This window comes from Oreochromis niloticus, linkage group LG19, assembly GCF_001858045.2.
Source record: "Oreochromis niloticus isolate F11D_XX linkage group LG19, O_niloticus_UMD_NMBU, whole genome shotgun sequence".
Taxonomy (NCBI): Eukaryota; Metazoa; Chordata; class Actinopteri; order Cichliformes; family Cichlidae; genus Oreochromis; species Oreochromis niloticus.
Window position 1 is genome coordinate 24,837,310 of NC_031983.2, and position 13,487 is coordinate 24,850,796.

General features: G+C 40.9%; 2 protein-coding genes across 3 annotated transcripts; one reads left to right on the plus strand and one right to left on the minus strand.

Moving 5' to 3' along the window:
* Positions 1-39: 39 nt before the first annotated feature.
* Positions 40-1,027, minus strand: grxcr1b (glutaredoxin and cysteine rich domain containing 1 b). Its single transcript, XM_025900868.1, has 2 exons — positions 436-1,027; positions 40-282 (listed from the first exon to the last, which is right to left on the minus strand). The coding sequence occupies exons 1-2, from the start codon at positions 856-858 to the stop codon at positions 238-240; spliced, it is 468 nt and encodes a 155-aa protein (XP_025756653.1). The 5' UTR covers positions 859-1,027; the 3' UTR covers positions 40-237.
* A 1,690-nt stretch (positions 1,028-2,717) lies between these two features.
* Positions 2,718-13,484, plus strand: utp25 (UTP25 small subunit processor component). 2 transcript variants are annotated; one of them, XM_003445503.5, is made up of 12 exons: positions 2,718-2,898; positions 3,964-4,003; positions 5,300-5,501; positions 5,585-5,812; positions 5,971-6,059; positions 6,619-7,029; positions 7,144-7,360; positions 7,442-7,644; positions 8,821-9,003; positions 9,175-9,284; positions 9,412-9,657; positions 13,002-13,484. In XM_003445503.5, the coding sequence occupies exons 1-12, from the start codon at positions 2,798-2,800 to the stop codon at positions 13,255-13,257; spliced, it is 2,286 nt and encodes a 761-aa protein (XP_003445551.1). In that variant the 5' UTR covers positions 2,718-2,797; the 3' UTR covers positions 13,258-13,484. The 2 variants fall into 2 exon arrangements, with proteins under 2 accessions (XP_003445551.1, XP_025756654.1); XM_025900869.1 differs by lacking the exon at positions 2,718-2,898 and adding an exon at positions 2,962-3,359.
* The last annotated feature ends 3 nt before the right edge of the window (positions 13,485-13,487 follow it).

Here is a 13,487-nt window from a genome sequence, read left to right on the forward strand (position 1 = left end):
CTAGTTGCCCATAAACAGCTGTGAAAAGTTGTACAAGAAGTCAAATCAAAAATTTTGTGGTCAAAAATATCCTGAAGGCACATGTAAATATGAGGCTGGGATCATGAATGACTCCACGTCACGTGAAGAAACAGAAGTCATTGAAAGGGATTCAGGGTGGAGGCAAAGCTGTAAGACAATCTTCATCCTCAGGATTGCTCCTCCCTGATGTGCCCACGGTGTGAAATCCCACGCTGTTCACTGCTTTTCCCAGGGTCTCCTTTTCTGGTGACGAAGGGAACCCTAAAAGGAAAAGCAAATAAGAGTTATGAGTGCATGAAAATCTCTTCATGGTCAGAAATATTCCATAACCTTTCAGTCTGACTTCATACATGTTAATAAAAGAGGATAATGCTTAATTTAAAATTGTTTCGGATGATGCACTGAGCTACTTACAGAGTACATGTTGGAGAGGTTGTTGAAAAGCACTTGGCCTGCGCTCACTTTGTTCCTCACTCCTCTCACGGTCCCATTCTTGCTGCAGATATTGATCCGCTTGTTGCTAAACAGCATCTCTCTCTTGGCACTGGCGTACAAAAGCAGGTCATCGGGTTCACAGCCATTCTCGTCCACGGCTGCTTCCACCACCAAACCGTTCAGGTGGCTGTTGGCCTCGCTGGTGGGGAGAGAGCCGCCCTGCTGCTCTGCCTCCGGGCTGCTGGTCGGGTCAGACTCCACAGAGTCCTCCACCGAGCCGCACCAGGCTCTCTCATCCTTGAACACCTCCGCCAAGACCCGGCCGCTGTTGGCAGACGCTACTCTAAACCTGACTGTTTTCCCAGCCTTCTCGTTCTCCTGTTTCAGTTTTGGCCTCTCCATTGAAATACAAGAATGTCTCACATGTTTTACATCCCATTCAGAAAAGCCAGACACGCTCTCTCTGTGCTGTGCAATTATCAAACAATAATATCCTCATTGATGTGTCAAAATGAGCTGAAAATACCCTGAGTACAAAAACTAGATACCCAGATGGTTAATAATTAATGAGCTTCTGCCATGGTAACCGCTAAAACAGGCAAACAGTAAATTGATATTACCATGTTCAATAATTGATCCAGGTTAGTTTTCAAACAGCTACAGAAGTGTGTGATCCTTTATGGTCGACTGGGCCAGCAACAAGGATGAATTACCCAAGAAACACCAGACAACCTCCGGTGACCTTTACTGCGACCCCCATTTTGTTTGTCTGACCCCGAGGTTATCACGAGAGCGCAGACTCGAAAGCCAAAGTAGGCAGATTGTTCTTTTCGGTCCTTTTTCTCACCTGGAAAAGGACCGCTGTATTCTAACTCACGCTTCCACTGCTGATACAAGTCAGCAGTGGGAGTCATGACAAATCATGACATGCTCATAAATACACCGTGTGTCCTTTCTGTCAGTGTGGAAGGTTATTGCTTTGTATTTTGGTTCCTGTTGTGATAGCTTGTTTTGTTGTGTTTCTTTGTTTTCAGTTTCAGTGTTTGCCTTTTAGTTACTTCATGTTTTATTTTGAAGGTTAACTTTTCCTTTGTGTCTTGTCCTAGTTTTATTTCCAACTTTTTGCAACCTCTGCACCTTCCAGCAGGCTATTTTATTTGCCAGAGTAAAACACAGTAGGTTCAGTTAAGTGTCACAAAGTAATGAATAGAGCCAGAGGCAAAACTTTAAGCCTTACCACCATCAAGTTAGTTACTAGCAACTTAACTGATCTCCTTGACCTGTATAACCCAAAAAGAGCACTAAGATCCTCCAGCCAACTGCTCCTAATACAACCAAGGTCTCGTTTAAAAGAGGTGACCGTGTCTTTGCTATTGCCGCTCCTAGACTCTAGAATAATCTCCTAGTTGATAGGATTGAATCGGAATCTATTCAATCGTTCAAATCGCGCTTAAAATCCCACCTGTTCAATTTAGCTTTTGAAGCAAATTAGTCTGACTTTCACTTGGCCTGCACTACACCATGTAATTGTAATTTTTAATTGAAATTGTACTATTTGTTTCTTGTTTCTGCCCGCATTGCGGTATTATTATGAAGCACTTTGATCTACCCTAGTCTTTTAAAATGTGCTATAGAAATAAACTTTGATTCTGGTGAGTTTTCTTTTAATGTTATGTTATTATTAAATGAGATGGAAAGCTATCCACAGAGACCAGGATTTTTATTATTATTATTTATTATTGTTGTTGGTATTTGGCTGTAATCATCGACTGTAAAGTTGATTATTTTAGAATTAGAACCTGTGGAGATTCACCGACTTTTGGAGCCAGCCTCAATTGGCCACTACAAGAACTGCAGTTTGTTTGTTTTTTTGCCGAGAATAGCTGCTTGTCTTTAAACTATCAGCGGTAACAAAAATCTCATCTTTGCTTCTGAAAGCCTCTCTGGCAAGTTGTTTTTATATCAAACCATGTTTTTCATCAATCAGGTGTTTGTTAGATTTTGGGGGGTGTTTTTTGCTTTTTTTTATTGTATTAAACAACTTTCCAGTCACTCAAGTGTTGCTAGGATCAAAGGAAAATAAGTGTTAATTGATTTCTTCTCCATTCTTCTCATGCAACTTATTAGCGAGTGTACTCCTAATGTTAATCCCAGTCCAGGGATCGGGTAAATTCGTGGCCAAACAAATAATGCGGATCATAAAGTTCCCTCTAAATAATGTCGATCCGCCAGTCTGTAATTCCACCCCGCTCCTGTAGATGGCAGAAAGCGCCCGCTGCTGGCGCACAGCAAGAAGAGGAAGAAGCAGACCCCACACGTGTTCCTGCACCAGAGTGTCAACATGGGCAAAAGAAAGGAGAATAAGCAGTTTATAACTACTTTATCCAAAAAACAGAAGAAGCACTTGAAGGAGTTTGGAGAGGAGCATCCTTTTCACGATGTGTAAGCAGCACGACAGCAACTTACGGTCTGGTTTAAATGAAGAAGCTGCTTTATATTAGCAAGGCTGCTAATTGGTACTCAGATGGCAGTTTATTCAAACTATTGCACGGATATGTATGCGTTATCAGCAAAGACCTGGCTGTATTAATATACATTTCACTAAAAAAGAGGGTCACGGGTAGTTTCTTTTCAATTTTTTAAACGTAACTGTAGTTTTTTTTCCCCCCGTATTATCTCGGTGTAAAGTACAAACAGAAATGTAGCAAACATGTTAAGTTTACGTTTTCTAAGGAGGGCAATGTGCTGATGTTTACCTGATGACGTGGATTTTTAATATTAGAAACTATCAGTGAGTTAAGCCCCTAGTAAAGCCGAAACAGTAGAAGAAGAATGGCGCATTTTAAGGGGACTCTTTAACTTCAGTCAGAACAGTTTCTCCTGCTTTGTGGAAAGTGACGCAGGTACGCCGGAGAGGCAACAACAGCACAGCCTCGCTCCTAATACCATCTGGCTGATCGTTCTATAGTTTTGCTTTTTGGTGGTACTTTTTTTACTGGTAGCTCAGGAGATGGGCTGTTACACAAGGAGAGCTGGACAGAGCCACAGAAAGGCATCAGCACCGCTACAGCACTGCGATCTGCTCCTCTGTGTGTGTAGAAACAGGAGGAGCCACCGCCAAAGCTCTAAATGATGACCTCATTCATTTTCTGGATAAACTGTTAGAATAAGACTCCATGAGGACGGCAGGAGGAGCTCACATCTAGTGGGACATGTCAGATTCTGCTGTTTTTACATTTAATTCAGAAAGCCATCCAGTGGGTTGAATTCTGTACTTTGGTGGGTCAGCTCTCTCACCACTGGTGCCATCCCTGATCTACATAAGCAGTGGTGCAGGCCAAAAGAACAATGCGTTAATATATATATATATAATAAACTGCCACTTATTGATCACAGTCTTTCCATATCAATAATTCAATTTTACAAATATGTTGTCTGAGCAGCTTCATTTCATTCTCCCTCTCTCTCTCTCTCTCTCTCTCCTCTCTCTCTCTATTTTTTTTACAGAGTTAATGAAAGACCTGAAAAAACTCAAGTAATGGAACTGGTGAGTAGAAAGTCCTAAACGTTAGTGCTGTGAAAAGTGTGTGCCTTGTCAAAGTCTGCTTTTTTCCCCGACTCCCCGTATATGTTTCTACAAATACAGTCTGGACACATTTTTCTGTTTGATTTAGCGCTTTTCTTTTGTGTAGTTTTAAGCTTATTGAGACCGTTGTTTTTGCCACATTGTATTGCACTTTAATGCTTTATTTAAAGTATGTAATAATAGGTGGTATTTATTGTTTTGGCTCCTCTAATACATGAAATTTCAAAGTTTTTTCTAATTTACCACTTTGGGCTTATGTGTCCCAATGAAGCCTCGATTATACTTTCCACATCGATGAGTCTGCTCAGGTTAGGCTGATGTAAATTTCATCGTAATACGGCAAGCCTGAGGGTCCTAGTGGACAGCTGCATGCCTCCCTGTTTTGTGTGATCAGCTATGCATGCGCTTCAGGCAGCGGTCTTCAAAGAAGTGTAACGGGAATGACTGCGGAACAAAATCAAAGCTTTAGGGTAGTGATGCCCAAAGGGTGGACTAGGCCCCCCCTGGTGGGCTGCTAAGGAACTGCAGGTGGGCCAGAGTAATAACAGAAATTCAGTTTGAAATTGCTTACTAGTATGTACAGTTACAGACTTGTATAAATGTATTTATTTATATAAAAAGGGAAATAAAACTGGTAGTAGGAGGTGGTAGTTTGTGATATTACTCTGACCTAAATTTACTGCATTTGCATTAAGGTTTGTGTCCCAGTGGCAGATGTGTTGGTGTTCACATATGACTGTATAACCAAAAGCCTGTATGGTTTATGGGTTCTGAGTACATTTTTTAAGGAAATACAATATTTCTTGTTGTATTTTGACTAGAGTAAAGTTTTAAGATTGGGTGGGGCCCATCGGATTTTCTGTGTTTTAAGTGGGCCGCACACTCTTGACTTGGGGAGTGGCTGCTTTAGCCTAAGGTTTACATTGTTAATTTGTCATTCCGACCATCTCAGGACATCTGAAGTAATGAACAAGTAATGTAGTGTATCAAATTACCTTCTTCAGACAGTAAAGTAAGTAAATAAATAGTTACTTAATTAATCTGTAATATACTTTTTTTAAATATCTATGACACCCCATCCTTGCATAAACCATCACATTTGATCCAGTTTTGAGGTTAGATTTAGGTTCAGTATTTACTATTACACACAAATCGATGATGCCACATTCAGTGAGCAGCAATAATCGTTAGGATGTAGGAACAGCATCAACACAGCGATAATAAATGGATTCATGAGCTACCTTTTTTTATTTTTAGCCGTCAAGTCCAGAACAATCTGAGTCAGAGCCCGATGAGCTGGAACCAGAAGAAGAAGAGGAGGAACCAGAGCAGAAAACAGCCTATCAGAAACTTCTTTCAACTCTCAGCCAACCAAGAGGTGAAGCTCAGAGCGAAGAGGAGGACAGCACAGATGATGATGATAATGAAGAAGAAGATGAAGAGGAGCTTCTTGGTGAAGGTGAGCTGTTTGTTTCCAGGGTTCTTTATTTCAGCAACCACTTTGGATTTCACTGAATGTGTTTGTGTTTTTTTCCATCTCAGATGAGAGTGACGCTGAGGAGGGAAGTGAGGGTGGTGATGAAGATGAAAAGGGAGAAGGAGAACCTGCAGATGGAGAGGAAGCTTTGATGGAAGCAGGAGATGGGGAGGATGACAGGAAGGAGCCAGGAGATGAGTTTGTAGACAAAGAGCATGAGTCCCAGTTCTGTCTGGAGACCAACTTCACGGGAAAAGGAGAACAGGAGGAAACACGGGATGAAGATAGTAAAGGTACTTAAAGGGTTGGAGGGGAAAAAAGATCTCTGGAATTCTTTAGTATAATTACTTAGTATCTTAAAAAACTGATTTTTGAATGTTGTCTTGTACATTTGTTTTATCAGCTCTAGATACGAGTATGGTGTGTTTTATAGTTTTATCTTGGTTTACAGACTTGTTTGTCCAGCATTTGGACACAGAGCTTGATGAAGAGGACGTGCAGAAGATAACGTCGGGCTGCAAATCAAAGACTCAGATTACGGTACACCAGTCTCATTAAATACATCTTCATTAAAGGAGACTTATAATGCTCATCGACAGCTGCATATTTTTTGTCGTAGAGTAGCTTTATGTTGCTGATCCTTGGTGCAGCCCCTCATTTTTAATCCTCTGTCTGACAGAAGCCGTGTTAGCCCCTTCTCCTTTAAGGCCCCCCCCAACTTTCTTCAGATTGGTTCCACCTCTCAAACATAGGGTTTGATTAGCAAGGAGGGGTGGACTTTTATGTGCTTATAGTCCCAAGCCATGTGCCTGAGGTGATTCTCAGTGACGTCATACGGAGCCATAAGTAAAAAAAGAAGCCTAAAACTGAGGTTTTGGCTCACAGGAGCAATTTGCACATGTTCTGGGCATGTTTAATATCGGCATCCATTATTGTATATATGTGTGTGTGTGTGTGTGTGTGTACATATATATATAACTCTAATATATAAATATCCAGAAATATTACCAAGACTTGAAATATAAAAGTTGAACTTGAAGTGCCGCTCTTATCATACTACAAAGTGTAAAGTTTCAGTCTTTGCCTTTCTCTTTCTTAGTGGCCAAAGCTGGGAACTCTGCTTTGCACCAATCCCCTGGAGAAGTTTGGCCCTATCGGCCCCCAGAAAGACACAGAGCTCCCAGTTTTCCATAAACTTGTGGAGACACGCTGGAAGGATCTGAACCAGACTTTCAATCATAAAGGGCAGGCCGAAGAGATCAGCCCTCTCCAGCTGGAGTTGCTGGCCCTCATGGGCTCCTATAAAGATCTCTACTTCCCGGAGACATGCCCTCTCAAGCAGGGACCACATGTGCGCAGTGCATACTGCCTCCATGTGCTTAACCATGTACTTAAGGCCAATTCTCGGGTTCTGGCTCATAACTCACAGTTGAAAGAGCAGAAAAGTCGGACTAAAGCAGGAGCCGAGCCACAGGATGAACTCCGAGACCAAGGACTCACCAGGCCGAAAGTAATCCACAGAAATGTTTATTTATTCTTGTTCTAGTTCTTGTTCTTTTTTATTACATATTAGTATTGTTGGGTATCTGCTAACCTGCTGTCATCGCCCTGATGAATATGTCAGGTCCTGATCCTCGTTCCATTTCGGGGAAGTGCGCTGCAGGTCATCCATACGCTCATCAGCCTGCTGGAGACTAAAAGCAAGAAAGTGATGGTGAGCAACAAGAAGAAGTTCAAGGAAGAATTTGGAGAGGACGAGGATGAGAAGCCGCCCAATTTGCAGAGACCAGACGACTATAACGCTATCTTTACAGGCAACGTGGACGATCACTTCAGGATAGGTACGCTCTGAAAAAAGAACCCGAGCTTCTTTAAAAACCCGAGTTTGTCTCTTTGACTGTCTCCTGCTGTCTCCTCTCCAGGTGTCTCCATTTTGAAGGGCAGCATGCGCCTCTATGCCCCCTTCTACTCATCCGACATCATCATCACGTCTCCTCTGGGCCTTCGCACTGTGCTGGGAGCAGAAGGGGAACGCAAGAGAGACTTCGATTTCTTGTCCTCTATCGAGATGCTAGTGGTGGATCAGGCAGACGTCTTCCTCATGCAGAACTGGGAGCACGTCCTGGTAAGAATAGGATTTACTGCGGAGAAACCGTAGCGCCCTCTGCTGTCCAGGAAGCAACTTTGGGCATAAGCAACAAAAATGTTTGCATTTCAAATGTAAGGAAAGAGATGAAAGCTTCATTTAAGACTCGTTCTGACCAGATTTACTTCACTCATGCTTTCACTGCTACCTGCTGTACTCATTTATCACAATCAAAGTCCAAAGTGTGTTTGAGTACCACTGACAGTGATAATTAGGGCTTTAATAACCCACTATTACTGCTGCAATTTAAATCTCATCCAGAGTGATGAAATGTACTTTTTAATCTTTGTTGGAAAATTATCTTTCCTTATCCTGTTTCTTATCCACGCAGTGTAATAATTAAACTTCAGTGTGATAATGGAGGAAGTTCATTATGTTTTTTTACAGATTTGATGGAAACAAAAAGCAGCTTACAGACCTAATTGATTGATTATAAAGGAAACAAAAGCCATTACAAGAATGCCAACCTGTAGAATAATCACTGAGCTGAGTTAAACTCTCTTTTAAGCCTTTATGTAGGGATAGGCGTCAAGGTTATTTAGTATTTACTAAGACCTTTTCACCCGTTCTTCAAGCATAACTTCCCCTACACCCTCACTTTAAATCAGTGTGTATAACTGTTATAAAATCATGACATGTTAGTTTATACAAGCCCTGATTTTCATTCTAGTGCTTTTAATGTGTTCTTCCTTCTGTTGTTTATTAGTGGCTGGCACATAGTAGCATGCTGCACATTAATGTGCCCTGATTACAAAAAAGGAAAATATTGGTTTTAATCCCGGAAATGGTTGAAAAATGTTTTGCTTTTAATTTAATGACTAGTCAAGCATTTAAACATGGTGACTGTCCTTAGTATTTAACATTTTAACAAGTTGGTACCATTAAAACTATGTTGGATCAGCTATTAGTAGATGCTGCTTACAAAGTACTCTGGATGTAATAACAATAATAATCATTCATTTATGTAGCACATTTAAAAATCCACATTGCATCGTTTTTAATAGGAGAAACAACAAAGACGAAATCAGGGAAATCCTTCCTCTAAAAATATGTTTTCAGATTCAATTTAAATGAATAGCAGGAAAATTGTTCTTCCACCTTCTCTCATAATGTTATTATTTTCTTCTTTTTATTTTTCCCCCTTATGGCCACCAGCATGTGATGAAGCACATGAACCTGCAGCCGCTGGACTCCCACGGTGTCGACTTTTCCAGAGTGAGGATGTGGAATCTGAACAACTGGGCCCGGCACTACAGGCAGACGCTGGTTTTCAGCTCCATTCAGGACCCGCAGATCAACAACATCCTCACCAAGCACTGCGCCAACTACCGGGGACAGGTAGACACACTTCACACTTGACTATTACTGAGAGAGAGAAGGTGGATGTAAACCCTTTGTTATGCAACATTTTCAGAACAAGGCTCGGAAATATCTGCAGGTTCATATTGATTTGGTTTTAACTAAGGTGTTAATTTTTTGTCCTGTTTTCTTTGTGTGTGTTTGGCTCAGATTGTCATAAAGAACATGCCAAAAACTGGTTCCATCTGCCAGGTCTTGGTCCAGCTGCCTCATGTCTTCCAGATGTTTTCCTCCGCCAGCTTCATCGACCACGATGCTCGGTAAAGTCCAGCGTGTACCTTGACCCTAAACTCTCTTCTGACATTAGTACTGTTTTTTTTCTCTCACAGCATTCTAACATATAGGTCCTGGTAGCTGATTGGTTGTTTTCTTCGATTTTGTGTATAGGTTTCAGTTCTTTGTAGACAAAGTGCTGCCGCAGTACAAGGATTCGGTTATGTCACACACTCTGATCTACATCCCGTCTTACTTCGACTACGTTCGGCTGCGTAACTACATGAAGAAAGAGGAGATGAACTTTGCCAGCGTCTGCGAGTATTCCAGCAAATCCGAGGTGTCCCGAGCACGCCACTTTTTCCAAAAGGGGGAGAAACAGTTCATGCTCTTCACGGAGCGCTTTCACTTCTACAAGAGGTCAGTTCTTTGTAATGCCCTGTCATGTGGGCCTTTTCCATATTAAATCAAACACATCTAAAGAAAAAAAACCCACCTGACCACCTCTGAGTCATCTGATTTATTTTGTACAATAACTTTGGTATGTTAAATATGGTGGGAATTTCCTAAATTACAGGCCCTCAGGGTGCAAAGGGTGGTCAAAATTTAGCTTTGTTTAATCAGTACGTTTTTCGGGGCGTTAAAAAGACTTTTAAGATCTGGTTTAGTTTTTTTTGTTTTTTGTTTCGTTTATTTCAAACAGCAACCAAATCAATTTTATACCCACTCAAAATGTTACAATCTAAAGCCAAAAAACAACCCTGTTTTGGGAGTCAATAACAAGACTGCACCAGCTTTTACCAATTGCTCTCTTATTGCCTGTTCAGTTTGTAACACTTTTCTTTTGGCTTTACTAAACTTTAGAAATTCAACTGTAAGAGGACTTTTAACAATCGCTTCTGTCAGCTGTGAAGGCTTTAAAGGCACTAATCTTTAGAGTTAACATCACCAGATAACTGATATATTTGTAATCCATTTTATTGCACTCACCTGATAGCTGCATATGACAAGTTGCCAAGAGAGAAACTGTGGTAATGTATGATGAAGTCACAAGTGGCAGAGAAGTATGTGAGGCTGGTACAGGGCATGAATGTGGGGGTGGGATTGCATCAGGGATCATCTCTGAGCCCCCTGTTGTTTGCAGTGGTGATGAACAGGTTGACAGATGGGGTCAAGCATGAGTCTCTGCAGACTGTGATGTTTGCAGATGACAAGACAGAATATGTGTGTGAATGAGGGGGAGACAGGTGTACAGGTGAACAGGCAGATTTTAAATACCTGATGGAAGAATAGCAGAAAGAGTGAAAGGGAAGTTTTACAAGATGGTAGTGAGAGCTGCTATGATGTGTGGTTTGTGAGGTGGTGGTACTGACATAAATCACAGGAGGCTGAGCTGAAGGTCGTAGGATTTTCATTGGGAGTGACAAGACTGGAAATAAGTACATCTGGGGGACAGCTCAGTTTGAAAACAAAGTTAGAGAGCCAATGCTGAGCTTGTTTGGAAATGTGAAGAGAAAGAATATAGGATATATTCAACAAAGGATGGAGAAGCCAGGCAGGAGGCAAAGACCTTGAGAAGAATTGTGGATAAAGTGAAGGAGGACATGCAGGGGGTTGGTGTGACAGAGGATACTTTGGCTGGGCTGAAATGGAGGCAGATTATCTGCTGTGGTGACCCCTAAAGGGAGCAGTCAGAAGAAGAATTGTAGGACTGTCAGGTGTTTTCATCTTGTTGTTGCTTTGATGCTTCTTTTTTAAAAATTTATAGCACATAGATGCCTAATCATGGAATAATTCCTAAATATTTCAAAAGAAAACATGAAGATATTTTTGCCTTTTTCTGCTAGATTTATCCAACTAATTTCCTCCTTGTTTAGAATTACTGCAACGTAAACAATGCCTTGCATTCATTGCTTATCCCAGCCGATCTGAAATGAAAATTATTTAAATTAAAGGTTGCAACTACTCCAACAGTTTTTACTAAGCAAATTAAGTGACATTAAACCCTTAAATGCACTTTGATCAATTAATACAGCTCATGATCTCTATTTAGGAAGCTTATATAAATATATGCTCTCAAGGCAACAACTTGATAAGATTTTATTACACCAGCGTGATAGTGTAATAGTTCTGCGTGATCGTTCGGCGTGATAGTTCAGCTCGGGGTCAAACAGGCTGTTGAAATGTCAAATCGTATCAGCAATGCATGTCATTATAATGTTTCCTGTTATAGAAACTGGTTTCGTGTATCCTCTGCTGTAGGCGGTAATAAAGGACAGTTTATTATCAGTTCTGTCCTCTCGCTTAAAGAAAATAGTCATTCAGCTTAAGCCAGTTTCTTTTCCCATTAATGTGCTCCCTTTGATCCTTTTTAAAGAGCTCTGGAAGACTATTGGACCAATCGTTCAGACCACTGTTTAAATTAAATACCCCGTTCAGACTAATATTAATAAGCTGTGGTACTCCTGCTGATTAAAACATAAATCTCAGTGCTTTGGTTTTCTCTAATTTTAGACTTATTTAAAAACTGCCATACATACCTAAAGTTTTAGAGAAAACTGTACTTTTAGAACAGCAGTTCTTTTTAGGCACTCGCAGTATTTAAGTTTTCTAGTCTGGTCTGAAAATCATCCATGTTTTTGTGAATTCTAAATGGTCTTTTACTAACTAACTTGCATGACTTCACTATTATTGTGCTTTTAAATCTTACTGATGCTTCTGACGCAGTGAACTACACCAATCTCATGTCCTGTGTAGAACACTAGGGCATCAAGGGTGGTTTAGGTCCTATTTATCACAGAGAACCTTCTCGGCTCGTCTTGGTGACCTTCCTTCCTCAACCATTCACAAGGTTTAATTCTTGGGCCAATTCTCTTCTCTCTTTATTCTTTCCCTATGGGACTAATTGCAGATGATACCGTAATTTACGTGCCAATAAAAAGAAACCATGTCAGCTCCCTTAAACCACTGCTGGTGGCTTTAAATACTTATAAGCCTGGGTGGCCTTAAAGGTTTTTTTCATTTAAGTAAACTGAGGTCATTCTGTTCACATCAAGTGGTGTCTGTACTGCTCCTCTCCTGGGCCTTCAGCTAAACCTACAGTGACAATCCAAAGTGTCGAATTAGATGGGCAGATTATTTCTGTTCTTGAAGCAAGATTTTACCTGCTGAGCCTTTTATTCAAGGCGAAATCTACTTAAGCTTTTTTTTTTTTTTTAAACAAATTTCTTAGTCATGCTTTTATGATAAAACATCTGGACTACTTTAATGCACTTTACGTTGCCTTTAGCAACACTTCACTTACTCGTCTGCAGTTAGTCCGGTTTTTTTTTTTTTTAAACCTTTAAAAGATCAGCACCAACTTGGGTATCCAAGCTGCTGACGATTAATTTTAATAGAATTTTATTACTAACTCTCACTAGTCTAACCCAGGTTGCTTCCCTCAGTTTGGCTCCTTTCTTGGTAAAACTGTTTCACTGCTTTTTTTTTTTCCATCACTGGACCAGGCCTTTGTCTTCTTGAGGGCATCCAACCAGTCTACATGCATTTTGTGGACTTTAAGGGAACTGGCCTATTATTGCAGGGAATTTGGTCCTTGTATTACGATAGCTTGGTTTGCATCAGAAATCCAGTTTGCAGATTGGATGACAGTTAGCTCCACCAAGTATAAAGCAGCTGTTTTTAACTGGAAAAAACCATGAGAAAATGATGGCCCATGTTGTTCTTGGTTTAAAAGAGCCTGATCTCTGACGTGCTTCTTTTAGGTACACAATCAAAGGGATACAGAACCTGATATTTTACGGATTGCCCTCCTTCCCACACTTCTACAGCGAGGTGTGTAACATGCTGGCAACAGCAAGTCAGGGGGAGGAGGCCAGCTGGACCTGCACGGCACTCTACTCGCGCTACGACGCTCACAAACTGGCCGCCATCACCGGAGCACAGCGAGCAGGACAGATGCTGAACTCCAACAAGGCTGTTCACCTCTTTGTCACGGGAGGGGAAGACAAAAATGTATGATGACACTGGATAGATATGAGAAGGACGGCTGGAGTAAATTGAGCATAGGTGTTTACCATGCTTAATAATCAGGAAAGTTTCCACATGCACCAGAAAACATGTTTATTGGCCTTGTTGTTGCAGGAGACCATAAAACATTCCTTTCATTTGTAAAGAGATTATTAAGTTGTCACTGGTAAGAAGAAAGAGTTGGATGTTTATTATTAAAAAACTTTTCTTATCTTTTACTT

Excerpts from the sequence above, each read along its gene's own strand:
- grxcr1b (XM_025900868.1), bottom strand. The coding sequence starts at position 858 with ATGGAGAGGCCAAAACTGAAACAGGAGAACGAGAAGGCTGGGAAAACA. Across the intron at positions 283-435 it reads ACCTCTCCAACATGTACTCT|GGTTCCCTTCGTCACCAGAA; the intron begins GTAAGTAGCTCA and ends TTTTCCTTTTAG.
- utp25 (XM_003445503.5), top strand. The coding sequence starts at position 2,798 with ATGGGCAAAAGAAAGGAGAATAAGCAGTTTATAACTACTTTATCCAAA. Across the intron at positions 9,004-9,174 it reads GCGCCAACTACCGGGGACAG|ATTGTCATAAAGAACATGCC; the intron begins GTAGACACACTT and ends TGTTTGGCTCAG. Across the intron at positions 9,285-9,411 it reads TTCATCGACCACGATGCTCG|GTTTCAGTTCTTTGTAGACA; the intron begins GTAAAGTCCAGC and ends TTTTGTGTATAG.